The 20,884-nt window shown below is 36.0% G+C and overlaps 1 protein-coding gene across 2 annotated transcripts in view; it reads right to left on the bottom strand.

The window, feature by feature from the left end:
* Window positions 1-20,884, bottom strand: part of CAMKMT (calmodulin-lysine N-methyltransferase) — a 217,984-nt gene that overhangs the window by 10,304 nt on the left and 186,796 nt on the right. For both annotated transcript variants that reach the window (XM_027681985.1, XM_027681986.1), the window contains exons 8-10: window positions 13,831-13,905; window positions 6,705-6,768; window positions 560-691 (exon numbers count right to left, since the gene is read on the bottom strand). In XM_027681985.1, the coding sequence (XP_027537786.1) occupies window positions 560-691; window positions 6,705-6,768; window positions 13,831-13,905 (271 nt within the window). The remainder of the gene's footprint in view (window positions 1-559; window positions 692-6,704; window positions 6,769-13,830; window positions 13,906-20,884) is intronic.

Genomic DNA, 20,884 nt, shown 5'->3' on the forward strand with positions numbered 1-20,884 from the left:
ATGTAAGCAAGCTTAGAAATCACGCTCAGATAAGTGCTTTTGACCTAAATCTTGTAGCGCCTCGATCTGACATATAACCCCGCAACTGTGAAATTCTGTATGAGATTTAGCAGTTTGAAGCTGCCAACTGACCCAGCCATAAAGCAGCCAGAGATAAGGATTTACGGTACGATATGATACAATTAGACATTCACCTCCTATTTATTTCAGCCCATTTCAGTATTTAACCTATTTAAAAGTTGCAAGCTTTTTATTAAAATGTAAATGCTAGTGTGCTGTATACTTATAGGTAGCTAACAAGAACAAGAAAAGACTCATAAATTAGATTTCTATGAATGAAAAGGGTAAACAGGAGGTGCTTCTGCAAAACTCTTCTAGACATGCAGAGATAAAGGATGGCTCTTCCACACAAAATAATCAGATACAAAAATAGCTGTTCAGAAACAGCACACCTAAGGAGTACTTTAATCAAACATTTAGGTTACCTGCCAAAAGGACCATGATCTCTTCAAAATGCAATGCGGATTAAAGTGTTATCTAACACGAGCAGAAAACTAACCTTGGAGTGGAAGTTCGAAATGTGTTCATCATAATTTTCATGTCTTTGGATAGAGAAACCAGCTTTTTCAGCTAGATTGCAAAACTGGTTTAAAGTATTCCCTCGGCATGGAGCAAATACCATTGCTTTTCCCTGGAACATTAAAAAGAGAACTTATACATTTTTAAAACTGGAAAGGAACCAGATATAACATAAACCTGACTAAGCTTTTAATACGCTTAAGATGGAAAAGTCAATTGTTCTCTTGGTAAAATACTAAAATATGGTAACAAGTAATTGTTCAAAATATGCAAGATGTCTGTGATTAATTAAATGCAATCTAGAAAGTAATAAATAAATATTTTCTTTAGAAAACTCCCATCTGCTTCTTTTCATATAATAATGATGTCTGTGGATTACCAAAATAAACCAGAAAAAGCATACAAAACATACACTCAATGAAAAATCCATTTGTTAGCTCATGACCACGCAAAGACTGTAAATAATGATTTTCTTTTTTCTCTCTCACACATAGAAGACTACCTCCCATTCACTGTCAGTGGAATTACAACAATATAAAACAAGGCAAAGTGGGAGGCCAATCAGACCTGATCATTAATTTTTCAAAGATATTTTAAACTACCTGAGCAGTGCAACTAAATTTGACCTTAAAGTGGTAAATTGCATTTAAAGCAGGAATTAATGTTCTTGAATACTAATTCAGGTTCTTGCAAGATGATCAGGCCATTTATGATGCCCAGGCAACATATTATGGTCCATTACCTAAATTTTTGTTCATCCTTCTGTATTTAAGAAAACAAAAATGACTGTACCTTGAACTGATATATTTTAGACACCCTGTGCAAAGTACTTGCCCAAAACCTAACCTACTTGATAGAGCAACTCTCGAAATCTTATTTGCAAAAATAATTAATTCTAATTGGCTGAATTCTGTGTTCTGTCACATGGAAAGAAAAGTGGTTAAAGAGCTGTAAACAAAGGTTAATATCAGCCAACAGCATATCACACTGAGGGGAGCCACAAAGTTTACTCTGAGTTCCTGTATTTAACTTGTTAATGAGAGCTAAGACTAATTTGTGAAGTGCTGTAATCAACTGAAAAGACAAAAAATGTTTTTAGGGAACTAAAAAAGTTATAAAAGGATTAGATGCTGTAGAAGTATATTTAGCTTGAGAAAATGCAATCTGTATACCACAGGAAAAGGGTGATCAGGGCAGAGAATTTCAATAGGAATTCAGGAAAGTTACAACGCTGACACAGATACTTAGTGAGAAGAATAGGAAACAAATCTGTGTCTTACACATGCATATGTACATAAAAATAATGCACAGTGAAACAGCAATAAAAACGCTACATCAATACATATCGTACCAATGTGTACTTAAAAGATTCCAACCATTAATACCACAGCACTATATTTATTCTCACAACATCTCTCTGTGAGATAGGGAAGTACTGTTATCCTCATCTTTCTCACGGGAAATTTAAGCACAAAGGAGATTTAGGGCAATATCTAAAGCAACTCAACTTCTCTTCATTTATGTAGCTGTAACTTTAACTCTATGGCTAAATATGAGGTGTAAAGGGGTGTAACTCTTGTTGAAGGCACTGGAATTGTTTATGTAAATGCTAGGTCTGAATATAGGCTCAGCTCAGGATGAAAAACATTAAACACAGGAAATTCACATTCGGTTCCCTCATATCCCTGGCACGCTTTAATGTCATCAAACAGAAGTGGGCAGCAAAGGAAGCCTTCAGCTGAGAAACCTCCTCCTCCTGCTGCCATCTCACGCTCCCCAGAATGTTGTTCTGCAGAGACTCTTCCTGGCATAAGAAGGATGAGACTTCTCTGAGTCCCTCATCTTCATGATCACTGTAATGATCACGTCCCTCACCCAGGGCCTACTGACTACATGATTCATGGGGACCTCAGATATGACTAAACCTCATGAAAGGGGGCTGCACACTCTACTTTGGTCACTGATCCAGCAGTTCTGATGAGGAAGCAATGCTCAGACAGCAGCACCCCTTCACTCCATTTGGAGTCAACTGTCCATGTGGTCATTCCTTCTCATGTTCTCTGCAGACTACTTTCAATTAAATTTGAAAGAGAAATACAGTAAAATAGAATGTACGAAATATCCATATGAAATATCTCTTAAACCCAGAGAGAAAATCTTGAAATAACTTCAAAAAAGGGGAATGGCCTTTTATGGAAATCACTACACAGTTACTTTTGGCCAGCTCCTTTGTGTAAAAACCCATTCATCTGTTGACTTTAGTGTGCATCTAAAATACTTGAGGCTCTTGCCCTCACTGATAAAAAACAAGAAATCATGATTAAAGTTTAATACCACAATAATCTCAAAACTGGTGTTCAATTCTGGTCTATAATAATCTGGGTTGAAAAAACTTTTTTGTCAACTGCCTGATCTCTGTGATTCTGCTACCTGTTGTAGGGCTTCATTCACATTTCCAATTATAAAAGAAATGTGAATTTCATGTGTGGTTTTCATTTCTTGGTTACTGTACAATAAAAAAAGTAGACCACTGACTTGGTTCTATTCTTCATTGACTATCCCGAGTTTAATTCTAATTCAAAAGTATCTCCTGGGATAATGTTTAAAGGATGAAGTTTAAAGCTCAAAATGGCTTTTCCTCAGCTGGGAAAATACTTCCATTAAATTTGGGAACAAAATTCAGAGCTAAACGTCAGTTATAATAGTTTGAAGGGTCAGTAAAATGCTACAATAAGACAGTGGGACAGACGTTCATATTTTGGATGTGACTATGAGCAAGTTTACTCATCATCATCATTAAATGCAGTCTTACTTGCTGGTACTAATCACAGCTCAACAGCATCCCATTGACTTCCTTGGGATTTTGAATGGATAGGCCTCAGAAGAATCAAAGCCTTGACAAAAAATTGTTCTTAATCAGGGAAATATGCAAACAAACAAATGCTTATTCTGAGACTGAAATTTAAAGTATATTTTAATGATATAAAAAATAAAACTAAATGTTGGCAAATCAATTCAAGTAGCTTCAGAGAAATAAAATACAGCCATTCAAAATAAATTTGTTTGATGTAGAATTTCTATGCCTAATTCTTTGAATGGGTTTACAGGTGACATCTGCCTTTTTGACAAATTCAGATAGAAATTTCAGCCCTCAGTAACTCTGTGAACTGTTTATTTCTGCCTCTGTGAATTTTTGGTCCTGTCTTCCTATGCCAATGCAACTGTCCATGGGGCCAATACTATGAATCAGATGACTGAAATAACCAGTCCTATGCCAAGGAAACCAAAAAGTTACCCAAAACACATCATAAGGATGTGCCATAAGGATGTGCCATAAGGATTCTAACAGCCACAAATAACATCCTTAATGAAAAAGGAAATACCACAGATGAATTTTAAACTAGCAGTAAGAATAGATTATGTGTTCTGAATTTCTTCTTCAAGACAGCTTTGCAAGGATACCTGTAATTTTCTGTTTACTCCACTTTTTCTTATGGTATTGTTGGTTATTATTTTTCCCAGACTCTTCTAAACCAAAAAGGAAATGCGACTTCTAAATTTGAGACAAAATAATTAATGTAGAAGAGCGAACTTAATCGAAGAAGTTTATGCCTTAGCTTAGGCATAAACTAATGCCCATAAGCTATTCTTAATTATTGCAACTGGTAAATTAATTTATTTTTCCTTTAAAAGTCAAAGTATAGTGTCATTTAGTAAAGTGTCCTCTGGTGTTATCCTTAGATTTATATAGGTTAACAAGAACAGTAAAATTGATAACTATTTTGTACTTGTGACTGTATCTTCTTTTGGGATCTCAAATGAGTATACCCTTTTATTTGGGTCTTTCAAACCACGAAAGCATATGCTTGAAGGCATCTCTGTTGAACATGTAATTTTTGGACAAAAGAGCTCATTTAACGTGCCTGTACTCCCAACTTCTACCCCACAGTTTGCTGTCCTCTTAGTTATGAATTACAGTAATTTGCAAGGCCATGCCATAAATGGATATCCATCCATATAGTCATTCATAAAGTGGATTAGGCAAGTTTAAGTTTAGTTAAAAATACAGTTTGGATAGCGGTCCAAAAGTCTGCAATAGAAATTCCTGCAAGGAGCAAGAATTTCTTAAGCTAGCTTTGCTGATAAGAAATAGGATCCATGGCCTAAAATGCACAGCAAATAAATGCTATGCTATTAATACAGGCTATGCTATTAATCACAACGTGCTGAAGCAAGCAAGATTAGGAAGACAGGCAACAAAAAGCCATCTCCCTTTACTCCATCTATGTTCACAAAGACTGTAGCTCATATGCCCTGAAAAACAAAGGCTTGTAATGAATTTGAATAAGCTGACTAGAGTTAAAAAGAAAAAGTCAGGACAGTTTTGGTTTAAATTCAGGTTAACAATTCCTAAATTATCTAGATTGTTGCCTAGACGGCAACACTACTTAAAATTCAGGCCACCCTGCCTTTTAAATCAAATTCTCTGGTTGGCTAATCAGCCCAGCTGATTAGAATGTGTGTGTCTGTGTATGCATATACAGACATATGTGCATATGTGTTTTTGGCACTACAGAGCACCAGACCATGTTCAACTATAAGCAGGAGAGAAAGCAACTAACAGCTCTTCTTCCACTCCAGCCAGAGGCTCCAACCAGGCCACAGTTACCACTGCACCTCTTCTACACTTTTCCTGCCACTCATGCTTTTCTTCCCCAGTGTCCTTCCATGGAGCCAGTACAAGTGGCCTACGGGAATATCTGAAGAACCAGTTTCTGACATGGATCTGGTCTGAAAAAAAAATCTTTTTGTATTTTTTTTAACTGGGATCAACTTTGTGTTCCAGATCACCTGTGGTCCCAAAAATTATTGCACTTGGACAAACATTGGTACATCATAAAATTCAAAACTCGTCACTCTGGGCAGGAGCTGCTTAACCTCTCCTTATTGCCACTGACAGAAATATCCAGGTAACCTTTTCCTCAGGGTGGCTACTGTCTCCTGTCTTCCTGGCAGCTTTGCCCCACAGCTCATTAAAATAATTCAGTCTTAAGTAACTTGCCTTAGGTCACTCAGGAGAGTCTATGATAGAACCGAGAATAGAAACCTGATCACTCTAAGCAAAGAATGGGATTACTAACATTACTAAAATGACTCAGTTTCTTAAGCCTTTGCATGTTTGGGTCTTCTATTTATTTTACAGAGAAAATCTCTTGTACAAAAAGTACAATATAAATTTTAAATAAAATATGGAGAATGCATTGCTAGCAGGAAATACTTTTGTTTTGAAATGGAAAGTTTACTTTACTGGAAGATTTGGATGTTAACCATGAGAGAGAAAATTCCTGTCACAAACTCCTGCTTAGACCAATTACTTCATGTTTTCTCCTTTTCTCATTTTGCTATCTTACATTTTTTTTGAGATTTGAGATTATAGATATAATATATATATTTTATATATGCATATACCAGATTTTTTTTGCCTGTAGATCTCTCTGATTTAAACAGACTAACAGATTTAGATCAATAAAATATTTCCTGAGTGACACTCATAGAACATATAATCATTTTATGAAGAGCACAATTTCGCTATTTTCTAAGGTATAAAACATGTAAACACAGAGCTTACTCAATGGAAAAATGTTTTGAGCCACAGTATATGTATAAGGGTTTTTTTCATTTTAAATAAACATAAAGGAAAAGAAAAAATATTCTTTCAGAATAAATAAATACACAACGACAAAGGTTACAATTGAAGGGATTAAAAATGACAGAAGCCAACATAAAAACTTTCAATATTGTATTTTACTTTAATATGAAGACATTATTATCAAAGGAAAATACTTGAGAAACACTTTGATAAAAATAATCTGACGCTATCTTTGAAGCGGTTTCATTTATTTTACTACCCACTGTGTTCCTTATCAGAAGGCCAAGTATAAGAAGTTTCCTAGTTTATGATTAGGAAAGAATCTGATAGATTAGAAGACTCAATTGAAGTTGGACATAATAAGTATTAAAGTATTACATGACATTAATCCTGCCATTCCATTACTCTCTCAATCATTGTGCACAGACTAATTATTCTGAAGCCAGTGTTCAGGAGAAAATAGAAACATACTTACACTGGGTTGGAGTAATCTCTTTATTGCATCAACAAGGCTAGCTCTGTACCGGTCCAGAAACAGGCTGACATTGAGAAGAGAACAGAATCCAGATTAAAATGGGTTTTCAATTCTAATGATACTAATGCAGATAAGTACAAGGCTAATTACATATGTTTACACAATGCTGTAAAAGAGAAACTGTGGTTTATATTTCTATGCAGTGCAGGCTCTTTTAACATTAGAAATACATAAAATGAAATACAATCTAAACCAAAGCTAAATTAACAGCCTGAAACAGTTCTTTATATAGCTGAAATTCACTGATCATACATGCTAGCTATTAAAATAGTACTGTATCAGAAATGAGGATCAATATAAAAAGTTAGCATTTTACATGTTTTTTTATACAAGGGGGTTGGAAGTTTTAAGTGTTTTCTATTGTATTTCAGGTGTTACTATTAAGGGTATTTTTTTTTCCTTTTACCTTCACAGTTTTGGCATTAATTCTTACTTGATATGCATATTTGTTATAAATATATATCTATCTCTATCTATCCTCATAAAGATTTACAGGATCTTACCTCCTCTCTCTCTCAAACACTGTTCAAATACAATGGCCCAGATTGTACAGAGTTGTCATCTCTCAAGAGTGCAATCCTTCATCTCCAGCATGGGTCCCGCAAGGATAGCAGCAGAGTCAATTTTCCCATGCAATGTTGCCAACACGCTCAGCCCTATTTTGGCGTGATTACCTCATGATTTGAGGGGATAATTCATTCTTCATGCCCCTCAGTACCTTAATGTATATACTAATAGTGGCAACCAGGGTGCCAATCACTCTTGACTAGATATTTGTGGACATGTAGTTACTGTGGATGAGTGCATTTACAATGGTTAGTGAACAACCATCTGATAGCAACTGATGCCTTTCAGTCCTTACTACTGTGGGCTGCATTTATATTGGTGATTCAGATAAGAAACTCTATCAAGCAGGCCACAGATAACGCGATTTTTTTTTTCTTCTTTTTTTCTTCCCCCACATTTTCTCTGTAATAAAACTGCTTCCCAGCTTGTATCAAGTTCAAGTTTAACACTACATGGCATTTTGTCCATTCTGTAAGGTTTTTTCCCTATACTCCCCTTCCCTTTATTCTCAAACTTCTTTTCTGAAAAGATGTAGGTAATTTTTTTTTTCCAGGTTAGAAATTCTAAAAGAACATGAAGAATATATGGAAACTCTGAAGAGAAAAAAAGTAATCTGCCAACCACAGGCCTCTCATGAAGAACAGAAGATGTGTGTATATTTAGACACTCCACAGCTACCAAGGAGAATATAATATTACATAACGTAGAGTCAAGCAGCTGTGTAAGAGCTGTGAATTTTTGCTACTGGGGAATAAACAAACAAAAAAGTCTATCAGAAAACTTTAAGTGACCAAATTTCATCCGCAAAAACTGGCAGAACCTCATATTGTTGAGAAAATATGGTAGAATGGGTATCAACACACATCTTAAAGAACATTTAATAGAGAAGTATGACCTTCTGAATTTCTTCTCAAGAATATGAAGTATTAGCTATCAGCTTCTCTGATAGCCTGGCTCACAAGAAAATTTAAACTTGTGCAATTGGCATGATGGCTCCCCCTCAGCCTTGATTTATCTTACTGGAAGAACCTTATTGAAAAAATGTGAGTTAAATTTAATTCATTGAAAGAGCAGCTCTTATATCTGATGTCTCTTGGGTGTTTTAATGACATTCACCTCAGGTTGATCCCTATATAGATAGATGTCCTAAGACACTACTTCACTGGGAACTTAACCACCTGCAGAAGAAATGGAATACATGATTCCTCTCCCAAAAGAATAGCTAAAAGTAATTAATTTTCTTCCACATCATCACAAGTACTCACACATTTAAGACTTCCTGGGATCCTGTGTAAACAGAAGCACATTCCAAATGAAAAGTGCATTTATACTATTTTTATTATTGAAAGCAGTGTAGTGGAAACACTATCTTGGGGCAGCTTACCAGTGTTAAAATCTCTTTTTCATGGACCTGAATACCATTCTCTCTTTTTACAATGAGATAGGGACACAACTGCTGCTACCAATCTTGTTCCTTCACAATGAGAACTACAGGCCTTTTGTCCACCAAAAACTGTGAACTGAGTGTCTGAGAACTTTAAAGGGTTACATGATCTGCTAGATTAGACAACCTCAATAATACCTCTTCTGTCCAACCCCAGCTGACATTTTGGTGGTATGGGAGGTAGACTCTTAGCCCTCTTACCGTAGGAAACCTAGATAACCTGAGACAGTTGCCCCAAGTTGTTCCTGCCCTCCAAAAGGCCTGTCCCTGGGAACAAGACCTACTTAATTGAACACAGTTTGATATTGTGGTTTCCAAACTGTTGCTCTGTGAGCCACGCACTCTGACCAGAAGGAGCAGAGAAGACTGGAAGCAGTGTTAATGCAATGCAGTGACTCCAGGAAACATCTCTATCCTCCACCTGAGTCAGGGGATGCTTTGAATGAGGAAAATACTGAAGAAGTCATTAGATAATCTATGCTGCAGACAGGAACAGCATAGGATTTGACCCACGCAAGGGGATTTAGTCACGCAATTTCTCTTACCAGTAGAATTTGTATGACTAAATATTACCACAGCCTACTGAAAATGTACCCAAAAGCATCCTTCAAAGCTCACAGCACACACGTTCCTGTGTAAACTGCTCTAGGTGACCCTGCCTTGGCAGGGGCATTGGACTAGATGATCTCCAGAGGTTCCTTCCAACCCTAACAATTCTGTGATTCTGTGAACCACTCAGTAAAATTAGATAATGTATTTTTCCAAACCATTCACACTCAGTTCTCACACCTCAGTTCAAATTTGGCTTAGCTTGCCATTACTTTAGTGGTAATATCTCATGTTTATGTAGTGAGGACACTGTGAAAGCAGTAGCTCAGGACAGGAATAGCAAGGTTTTCTTGGGTCAGCAAGGAAGTTTTGAATCACAGCAGTAGAGAGGTGAGAACACAGTTGATGATTTGGTCTTTGTTTAGGCAATGCTCTTAACCTGTGAAATCTTGATGAACAGGCAGGCAACCTTGTCACCTCTCTTCTCTCTTATTTTTTTTTCTTACATTTTAAATTACCATCAAAACAAAAAAAAAGAAAGTTTATACCAAAACGGTACAGAAGTAACAATAAGCCACAAGGAAACAAATAAAAAACCCAAGTAGATTCTCAGTTTGCTTCATGGTGATATTTGTTATGCTGAACTTATTTTTCTTTTTGCATGCTTTGCGATTGTTAAAAGACCTGGGTTTACAGGTGTACTTCAGACATTATTAAATGTGTAGTGTTTAATGTGTAGAGCCCTTTATCCTTTTGTTCGCCTTCAACTACATGGGTGATACAAACTGAAAAAACCCATTCCTTCCATGTGGTCAGGTTCCAATGCACTTGAAAGTGTGTGCAAGAAATCAGGCCTAAAAAGAATAATAAGTTTAAATGGAAGAAGGACAGAGGCCTTACTGCATTCTGGCAATAAACTAACAGAGACAAAATAAGGTATTGTAAGGTATTTAAAGAATACTTTCATTTCAGTTCTACATTCCTGGCAAAGACACAACTCCCCATGACTTCAGCAAAAATCTCAGCAGTGAAAGTAATGTGGGATAGCTCCCCCTGGCCTCTGTCGTGTGAACACTTATGCATGTGCCAAACTCTAAGAATAGAATCATTGTAAGTAAATAATAAATATTATGCATTTCCAACAATATGGGGGTATAAACCTTATACCACCTCTACATTAAATTATTTGTGAAAACTTGTTTTACAATAAAGTGAAAGATAAAGATTTTTTTATTGTCTCAGTCCTACTGGCTTTGACTCTCTCTTTGGATTAAAAATCTCAGAAATTTTTTTCTCAATAAAGGAAAGTACATACACTATTTTAATCATCAGAAATTTGAGGCTCACAAGAGCTGTGGAAGAGTCTTTGTTTTGGCCTGTCAATAGAGGCATCTGTTATTTCTCCTCTTCTATTCATACTCACAATTCCAGCGCCTGTATGACTTTATATCCACAAGTGTAGGTCAAATGAAAGTCAAAAATTCTGGGAGCCCTCACCTGGCCTTAAAATTCCCCCTCAAAAATATGAGATGGGTGGATATACTTTAAAGATTCTGTTATTTCAGTATTTTTTCACTGTATCCTCCTTCCAGGTGTAGCCTCACCAAGAGTTTTTTTCTTCTTATTTTTATCTCATAGTTGACATTTTACAATTTTACAAATTATTTCAGACCTGCTGAACCATGAAACTATTTTTATTGTCAAAATCCTGAATGGTTAAATAATGGCTAGCTTTCACAGTTTGCCTCTTATTTATTTTATAATCTAGTTGAGCTACTAAATTTAGCTGTTAACTAATAGACTGTTTGTTCTGGGAAATAACTTATTTTCCACTCCTGCACACAAGGTTTATGAAAGTCTGACTGTAAATATATGAATATAAACATATCCCTGCTTGCTGTAATCATGTACATTTTTCCTTGAATCTCCATGTGGATTTGGAATATGTTTATGAATAGAGCTTGTTTTCATGTAAATGGGATCAAGCAGTACCACTGGTTAGCTATTCAGAGAATCAGACAATATCACCCTTGCTGGAAATACTTCAATAAAAATTTATCCATGTACCTAATATTCGAACTCCGATTTTTTGCTTTTTAGTTCTCTGTTCTAATCTCAGATTTTATTGACTGACAATGAGCTATATGATGGTGTTAAACTAAATGCAATCTATTCTATCTGTTTTTATCACTGCATACTTCAGGTTTCAGCCGAGGAGCTAGAAGAAAAGGGATTTTTTTTTTCCTCTTCAATGGCAGCCCAAAAAATTCAGAGAGCAAAAATCCTGCCAACTGTTCTCAAACCGATTCTATATCTCGGAAGAGAAGTACATGAAAATGAAAAGATGATTTGAGTTTGATAAAGCATGGAACATTTCTTTCCCCAGCCTTTTCATGTACCAGAAAACCTAGTGTCCATAACTAAAAGAATGATTTCTAAAAGAAACAAACAATGAAGGGATTTTCATGCTTATTAAACTATATATATATGGGCACCTGCAATAAGAAAATGCAGATAATTTGTGAATAAAACCACATACTTTCAGCGAACCTGCACATTTCTATTTATTGTTTAGAAATCTATAAATATTTATACACTTACCTGCATCTTAAGTGCTTCAAAATAAATGTACAAAATGCAGGGATTGCAAATGCATTATGTATTTTACCTGTCATGTTTGATTCTTTGTTTCCTAAAGAAACTACACTATTTCCAAACAGACTGAGAGGAGTATTAGGCATGAATATTACTGAAAAAAACAACTTAAGTCTTGCTCCACTCTGCTGTACTCCCAGCACAAATAGGATGACATGGTGTGAGTATCAAGAATACAAGAGAAGGCACAGCCAGGTTGTTTTGATATTTGTGTGAAGAACAAATTTAACTCTAAATCTCTTGGCAAGACCTTGCTTCACCCACATAATCTGGAGAACATCCATATGTGAGCCTTGTCTAAGCCTCCGAGAAGACTGCTGCCCTCCTGCTCATGTCCGCCAGCACTCTGATCTGACTTTCATACTTAATCTGATCTAATCCTGTCCAGCATTAACTTCATCTGTGCAATGAAACCTGGAGTATCCATTCTAATATTTGGTGAGGAAGGCATTTACTAAATTACTTGCTGAAATCATATGGTGTTGTTTAGCTCCTTATTTTAATCAGATGATGCATCTCTGAGGCACATTATCAGCGATTAGTTAGAAACCCTTCTCTGTCCTTTTTGGGAACAAAGAACTTTTCAGAAATTAAATGCTAAGAGAAATGAAGCACTGTTGCATTCTGTCAACAAATAGGTATTAGAAAATGGCAAAAAGACCACTAAATACACTTTCTCCAGTGCTATACAAAACCAATAACTTTTCTGAAATAAGAAGAGTTTGAAAAATATGAAAGGGAAAAAAAAAAGCTTTAGGGGAATATTTTATAAGAAGCCACTTAAAAAAGAACATTGTTTAAAAAGACAATAGACAGCTTCGTACTTCTCTTCGCTTTTTCCTTTAACTATTTCTTAATAAAGTACAGAAATTTGCTGAACTGAGCTGTCCTAGCAAGTCCCTTTTTTCAGAATTTGGTCCCTCACAACAGTTACGTGTCACAAAACATAAATAGCTCTTTTTTTGTTGTAGACATTTAAAGGGTCAAGAGCAAATATCCATGAAGGGAAAACAGATTTGTTTAAAAATATCTACTCTCCTAAATAAAATTTGCACAGCTCTTTTTTTTACCCTGTCTACATTTCTATAACACAAATTATTAATAATGTACCATTTTTAAAGCTAGCACACAGCACATATAGCACAGCACAATCCTGCAAATGCAGTATCAGAGAACGGTTGTGTCAATAATCAAATCTATTTGCATAAATTATTAAACAATACACCATAGTGCAACATGTATCTACCTTTTCATAAATTAAGTGCAGTACTCTTATTTTTCTTACTATGAATTATCTTACAATTAACATATGCCTGTGTAAATAATATAAAGCCTATATCTACAAATATTGATGTCAAATTGATTTAAGGAACAAAATGTGGTGGTGGGGAAAAAGAGGTTTGAAAATCTCTTTTTCCTTGGAAAGACATTCCAGGGAGCAAAAAATATATCCCCTTATATCAATAGTCAGATCTTTCCTAAGAAGTAAGCTAATTGAGCTGTTTGTGTTGATAAACTCCCTTTTCTCCAGACTGTTCCTCACTGAGCCATAATTATTTGCAATTTGCCTAAGTCGTCCATTTACTGATACGTCAAGCATGAAACAGAGGCAATTCCAGAAAATGGAAATGCTTCTCAAAATCAATCTTTGGGAAATAATGTGGTAGAAGTTACTGTGTGATAGAAGACTACCTTATAACTGTCACATGGAGATGAATATTAATTTGTTGAGGTTAAGGTGGCTTTGTGCTTCATTTGTTGACTTTGCTTAGCCATCAGCAAGCAGCACAGTACAATTACTCCAGCAAAGCTATTTTTCTAACATGAGTTTTATGATTTTTATGTACTTACCAGTCAGCACACATAACAATGTCAAAATGTCCTTCCAGTTGAGAGACATCTGTCTCATTATCCCATCGTAAAATGCTAGAGGAAAAAAAAGATTTAAAATAAAAAGAAAAAAGGACTTACATTTTTCATCTTGAGATTTTTAAAGTACTAATATTATTCTGATGTGACACCGAAGTGTTTTAAAAAGTGCACACTCGTTACTTTCAAAGATGAACGTAAAAATCTTATTCTGTACATTTTTAAGGTTTTAAATCTCAAAGCTGAAGAGCTATTTTTCATTATAGCAGAAAGGCAATCCACATAGGTTCTGATGAGTGTATCACCAACAAACACGCCTTTCTGAATTAGTGACACACGCACAGCTTCAGATTTTTACCCCTTAACACTACTACATGAACAAGTGAAGTCAAAGTATTGACAATCTGAATGAAACACAAATCTGCAGAATAGATGTGAATTCATGGATCTCTGTTGCATCAGGCAGGCAAGTCAGTTGTGTTTCTCATTGATGAAGTGAGCATTCACTTGGGCTGAAGGGAGGAGGGACAGGGTGAAAAAATGCCAAGCTTAACTTCAATGCCAGCTATGTTGCCTCAGGCAAGCTTAAAAATACAGCAGTGCTGACTCTGTCAACACCTATTCTCTCATAGGTGATAAGCTATTTAATTCTAAGGTACCCAGTAGTAGGCAAAATTTCACATATGTACAAAGTTCTTTTTTTGGTGATAAATGCTGCTGATTTATGTAGCTGCCACAAAGAATTTCAATACTTTACTCCCATCTAAAAAATAGCAACTAGTATTGGAATGTACTGCATACTTTAAATATCATTACCCATAAGATTTGAAGCTGCATTTCTATTTCTAGGCTATTTTTAAAAAGGAATCTATCCTTCTTTTTCATTTCCTGGTTATTTATAATAGAAAGTAGATAAATATTTATGGGAAAAGCACTCGTGGGGGAAGGATCTAATCTGATCTTGTCAGGTTGTGCATGCTTATCTCAGTTTTGTATGAGTCTTGACCAAACAGACCCTTTAGTCTTCCCGCAGCTATAATCTACTTCTGGTTAAAAGCCATCTCCATTCACATCCTACTCCTAATATTTAACCGAGGATCAGTTTATAACGTGTTCATTCAGAAATGTTCCCTAAGTATACAGGAAAAAAGGGAATTTTGTACATTGATTATACTGTATGCAAAAAAGGTTCATAAATATGTAGAGAAATAGATACAGAGAATTAGGGTATCACAATATGCATGTACACATGCACAGACAAAAAAAATTGAGACAGAATGCTTTTGAAACATGGAAATTATGAAAGGAGAGGCCCAGTTGGTTGGCAAAGCTTTGGTTATGTGGGGTTCAATGTAACTGAACAGATCAGGACTCATTAGCCCATTTGCCCTCCTGGAATTTACTGTGACAATCCAACGACAGAAAAGAGTAGATTAATTTAATTTTTCCCCCTCAAATTGAAAGTAATCCAGATTTTAGAAGCCTAGGTAGCTTTGCACACTGGCACGCAGCAGGCATCCAGTAGTGGAAAGTGACAAAGGAGAGTTCTCACTCTCAGCTGCTGGCTGCCTGCTGGCTGCCAGCAGCTTTTTCAACCCTGTTTCCGTGGAAACTTAGGTTAGAATGGTGAAAATTAGGTAAAGGTAAGTTTTGTGGGTTTAAAGCACGCACTCTAATACTTTAAGAATCCTGAAGCAGAACTGGAAATTGGTAGAAGAACTGTGAGCCTTAAAAGGCCACCTTTGGTTCTCATTGCTACAGAAACAGAGATCTGATCAGTACCACTATAGAGATTTGAATTGTGATTTTTTTAACCCATATATTTACTATACTTCACACATGCAGTTTGGAAGGCAGTATAGGTGCCTCCTCCTGCAAAAAAAAGAAACAAAAAACCCCCACCAATCCTCCCTTACGTTACTGTCAGTTTTCTGCTGATATCCAAAACACAGAGTTTTCTGTGCACACCTACTGTAGGCAAGAGGAGTTTGTGTGGGTAGGTAAAAGCTCATAAACCATGGTGCTGATCAAAATATGGAACTGACAGGTTGCCAGGACCATGAGCAGTGGTGTAACATGACTAGCATGTGTACTGTTAGAAGGAGTAAGGTAAGGGCCACACATCCTTCTCCATTTCCCTGATCTAGTACCAGGGCTGCTTTTGGTCTCTAGCTTCAGTATAGTGGCTTTCCTGAAGACATCACAATTATGCAAAGGCCAATGACAAATTTACACACAAGATTTTTAAAATCAACTTTGCCATAAATTTTCTAAAAGTACAGAAAAATCTTTATTCCTGTGGGGAAACTGAAGTTAATTTCTATAAAATAAATACCAACAGGACTCATCCTGATAAGCACGTAACCTAAAGATAATTTCTCTAAAATAAATACCAATAGGACTCATCCTGATCTTACTCAGAGTGTATGCACGCTGATGGGAGAGATGGAACTACAAGCTCTATGTATTTAACCTTGCTATAAGATAGTTAAGTGCAAGTAAGACCAGTAAGGGAGGTGCAGCCAGGGGATGTTTAGTGTGGTACTGGTTGCAACCTCTAAAACTGTTTCAGTAGCTAACTCTGGACTACTCCACCTATTTAATGCTTCCACAGATTTGCAAGAGCTGCAATTGAACATCTGCACCTGCACCTGTAAAGCAGACATGCCCCCGCATATCAGCGAAACAGGATCAATTCTGCTCAGAGTCAACACTATTACATCATTAACATCAAAGTCAGAATCAGCCTGATTCTGAATCAGCTATTTTGAATTCTAGTGCTAGTGAAAGCAGTGAATCAGACTAGCCATACAAGTTCTTGTAATCCAAGAACAATTCCTGGGTGTAAAGTACAGAAAAACCCAGTAATATGGCAAAACAACCCTGAAAAAGGCAAAGAGGTGTATGTATCTAAGTGCATGAATCCATATGTAGTAAGGGGGCAGGGAACAATAATTTTTTTACGAATTACTGAGGAGGTGACTCTTGGCCTTAGTGGTCAGACCTGAAAGAAACACTGAAGGCACCATGAAGTAAGGACTGATTGCATTTCCATTTAAAGAAAAGCACTGCTAGGAAACCCAGAAAAGTGGTAGCAACAGAAATCTGAAAATCTCAGTTTTTATGAAATTTCCTTTAAAAAAGTAGAAGTGCAAAAATACCACACCACAAAAAGTCTCTTAAATCGCATGTATCATGTTTAGTGCCAACATGAAGAAAATGCAAGCCTTGTTTATATTTCCTTCTTGTTCCTTTCCAGTGATGCTAAAGTAGTTGACATAAGCCATTTTCTTTCTCAAGCCACTTTTCTTCCAGCAAAGTAAGTTTTAAAGCTATAATATCTTTATGCCTTTCTTTTGAGGGAAAGTGCTACAGTACTAACAACTGAAATAATTTTGTAATTTTGAAAAAAATGCTTTACTCTCTGTTTCTGTCCAAGCCACACCTTCAATGGCTTTTTTGTAAAAAAAACCCAAACAACAAACCAACATATTTAAGGTTGTATAAAGCTCACTCTTGATATTATTTTGTGCTGGTTTATTTAACTGATGCAGGTTTAGTTTCTTACAATTGAAAATAGGCACCAGAGTTTCAGCAGAAAAGAGTCTGAAACACAGTAGAAATACAAAACAGTTGGGAGCTCTTTTTGGCTACAGAGAACATTAAAAATGAAATAGGATGCAAGGGAAAAACACTACTGCACTATTTAGCTACTGCTTGGGTCAAAGTGATGGTGGCTGAAACTTGGTACCCACAAATGACTGTTTTATGGCCTGTATCAAATGAATTTCACCAGTTTTCAGAGGAGAAGTACCCACATCACAAACCTATTACTATAATTAGCAATCTTGATGGTACTCCTAGCAAAAAGGACAAGGACTGAACGAGCTATGGAGAATGAACTACCCTCTCACATGCAGAGATGGCTTTTGCAGGTCAGGGATAAAGCATACTATCAAAATAGGCTGAGAAAAGATGTACTGATGCTTTAGTTTCCTAGGCTGTCAACTTTACACCACTCTAAAGCAAGAAATTCAGCAAAAAAACCCACACAACACAAACAATCAAAGCAATTCTTCCTTCCCCCCCCCCCGATTTATCTTATATTGACAAGCAAGCCAGAAAATGTGATTAGATCAAGTTAGAAGAATTATGATACTAGAACAAAAAGATCAAGTAAGAAAATAGAGACTTTAAGAACAAAAACATACCCCCAAATAGCCCCATGTATCTGAAAGAAAAAAGGCACAAGAAAATAGCAAATGTTGCAGGGATAGTTACAGCAGCCAAGGTTTCCCCTGTACAGTAATTCTAATTTAGGGAGGATAGCCTGACATATGTCGACACTCTTCTCCTTACACTGGTAAAGTATCTCAGCAATCTACAACAAAAGACCTGATTTTACCAGGGTTTTATTTCTCATGCAAAATTCTTCAGTACTATTATTATTCAACTTCTGTTATTCAGTGTTTGTCTTCCTAGTGTGTCTAGGCAGGTAACTTCTATGAGAAAAAACAGGTTAAGTCTCTGATTGTTAAAACTTGAAACATTTCCAAGTCGCTTTGAGATGTTCTTGTGATGAATGGCACAGGCTAGAGTAGCTCTCAAATTAGGAGAAAAGTAGTTGTGGAGACAAAGACAAAAAATCAAAATTAGAAGAAAAGGACAAAAGACACAAAAGCCTTACTTGCTTCAAAATGTATTAGTAGTTTTAATAAGGATTAAAAAAATAGTCCAAATTAGCAGATGAGCAGCTACCAAGAACCCCTATCTACCCACCTCTTCTTTTCATATTTTAATTTAAGCTTCAGTCTCTGAAAAGCATTATCACTGGAAAGTATACAGGTTCAGGTAAAAGATTTTGTCTGGGGGTTTATATGACTTTTTCTATGACATTAACCAAGCAAGGTCATTAACACATTAACAAAAGGCATCATCAGGATGTTTCTCCACACCTTGATCTCTGTTTGAGATTCCTTAGTTTCGTATAAAGATCAAGAAGATGGATTTTAATCTAGCGATAAGAGGCAATGTGTACACCTATCATTACAACTCCTCTGAGTCTTGCAAATTTCCCTACTATAATTTCCCCATCTTTCCTATTATATTCTCATAAGGCTGCTCTTATTTCTCTGCCTGTGTTTCTTACTTTAACTGCTTCACTTTGCTTTGTATTCTTATCCCTTTTCTCACTCCCTACAGTGCATACCTGGTTTGAAGGGAGCAAAGTTAAGTTTTCAACCACAGGTACCCCATATATCGACCATTCTTCTTTTCCTCTTAAATTTCTAAGTATTTTGAATATGATATTTACAATTGCTGATGGACACATTCTTCTAACAATGTCTTTGCAGGTTTCAGCACCTTCCATGTCACTTATCTGCTCTTGTCAAAGCATATCCATGATTTTCCTCGGATAGGCTCAAAATCTGAACTCTCCTATACATTTTTTCTCTCTTCAGCCCAGTAAAATCTTGCTATTCTTTACAATTTTTAATTCCTCTGGGTTTTGTTTGTTTGTTTGTTTTTTGTCTCTTATAATTTTTAAAATGTGATCTTCTAAAGGTTACCTTCAAACCTTTCTCACATTTCTGATAATTTTACAGTGTTCCACCTCAAGCTTTTCTTCCTCTGAATTTTTTTTCTGGGCTATCTCATCCATAAAAGCTAAACCAAACTACCCATTTCTCCAGTTTATACTGTGTATACAGACTCTTAACTCAATATTTTTCACAGCCTGAGTGAGAAGCTCATTACCTCTAATGTACCACAAGGCATTGTGTGACCACATTTTCTGGATCCCTTTGGACATAACCATTAATTCCAGTCTGTAATCTATACTTAGCTTACACCTTTCTCTGTACATAGACATACTCAGCTGTGTTGCTTATTCTCTCTGCATAGCATCTCTAAGAAGTTTCTTACCAATCCACTCAAACTCTTGACCATGTCATCATCACTTATATCCAAACATCACAATAGTGTTCTCTCTGCTTTTGGAAAAAGCAGTCTTGCCATATTAATATTTATTCAGTAGGCTGCTGCAAAGGTTGTTTTTCTTGCCTACAACCCTGATCTTGTCACTTTTCTCTGTACTCCTCCAGGTAAGTTGCAAGTTGTCTTTTCCAAATGCTTCACTTCCCTATTTTTTATCTCTCATTCAATATTAAAAGCACAAGTCCCTTCTTTAATCAGCCCTAATGTCAGCCTACATCTTCCACTTAACTTTTCAAGCAAGGACCTGTAAAATTTTCTTCCACTATGTTATCCACAAACATTCACAGACTTACTCCATTATCCTTGAAACTGTCCTTTAAAATAGCACCCACAAAAACCGAGAAGAGGCAAGGCTGCTCTTGTGCCTCCAACTCTGTCAATCATGCTGACTTCAGTTATCTTTGTTATCCTTCCTCACCATATCTATCTCCGGTCTTAGACCACAGATTCTCTAACTCAAACTGCCTTTTTGCTCTGTGTTTATACAATGTCTGGTATAACAATTCATGATGCAACCCAACCACATTAACATGGTAATACAAAAGAAGAAAAAAACCACCAAAACCAACTATCAGCCCTTTCTAACTTGAGATATTCTATGACCCTATCTAGGTTTTCTTGCCCAAAAGTTTCTTTCTAGAAATGTATGATAAAGTTATACACTTCCCTTATTCCTTATTCTAAGAACATGTTTTCTCTCTCTCATTTTGTACAACATATTTTGCTAAAATTCAGATGGGAACATAACAGTTTTCTCTTCAAAAATAACAGTCCTAACACACATTTGCTGTGTATCAAAAGCTACTAAATTTTTGGGACATAATTAATGCACTGCATATAAATACAACTATTGTGGAATAATTTTTTTCCATTTTGGAGATCATTAATGTTGCATGTAAATACGACTGTTGTAGAATAAATTTTTCCATTTTGTTGACACATCACAACCCAGAATTCAGTACAAGTGTGGCTATTTATTTAAAAGAAGTGAGAATATTTTGTATAAAAATGCTATTAATAAAAAAATACCAGTGGCGGT

This window comes from Neopelma chrysocephalum, unplaced genomic scaffold (genome assembly GCF_003984885.1).
Source record: "Neopelma chrysocephalum unplaced genomic scaffold, ASM398488v2 Primary Assembly neopelma1_61b, whole genome shotgun sequence".
Lineage (NCBI taxonomy): Eukaryota > Metazoa > Chordata > Aves > Passeriformes > Pipridae > Neopelma > Neopelma chrysocephalum.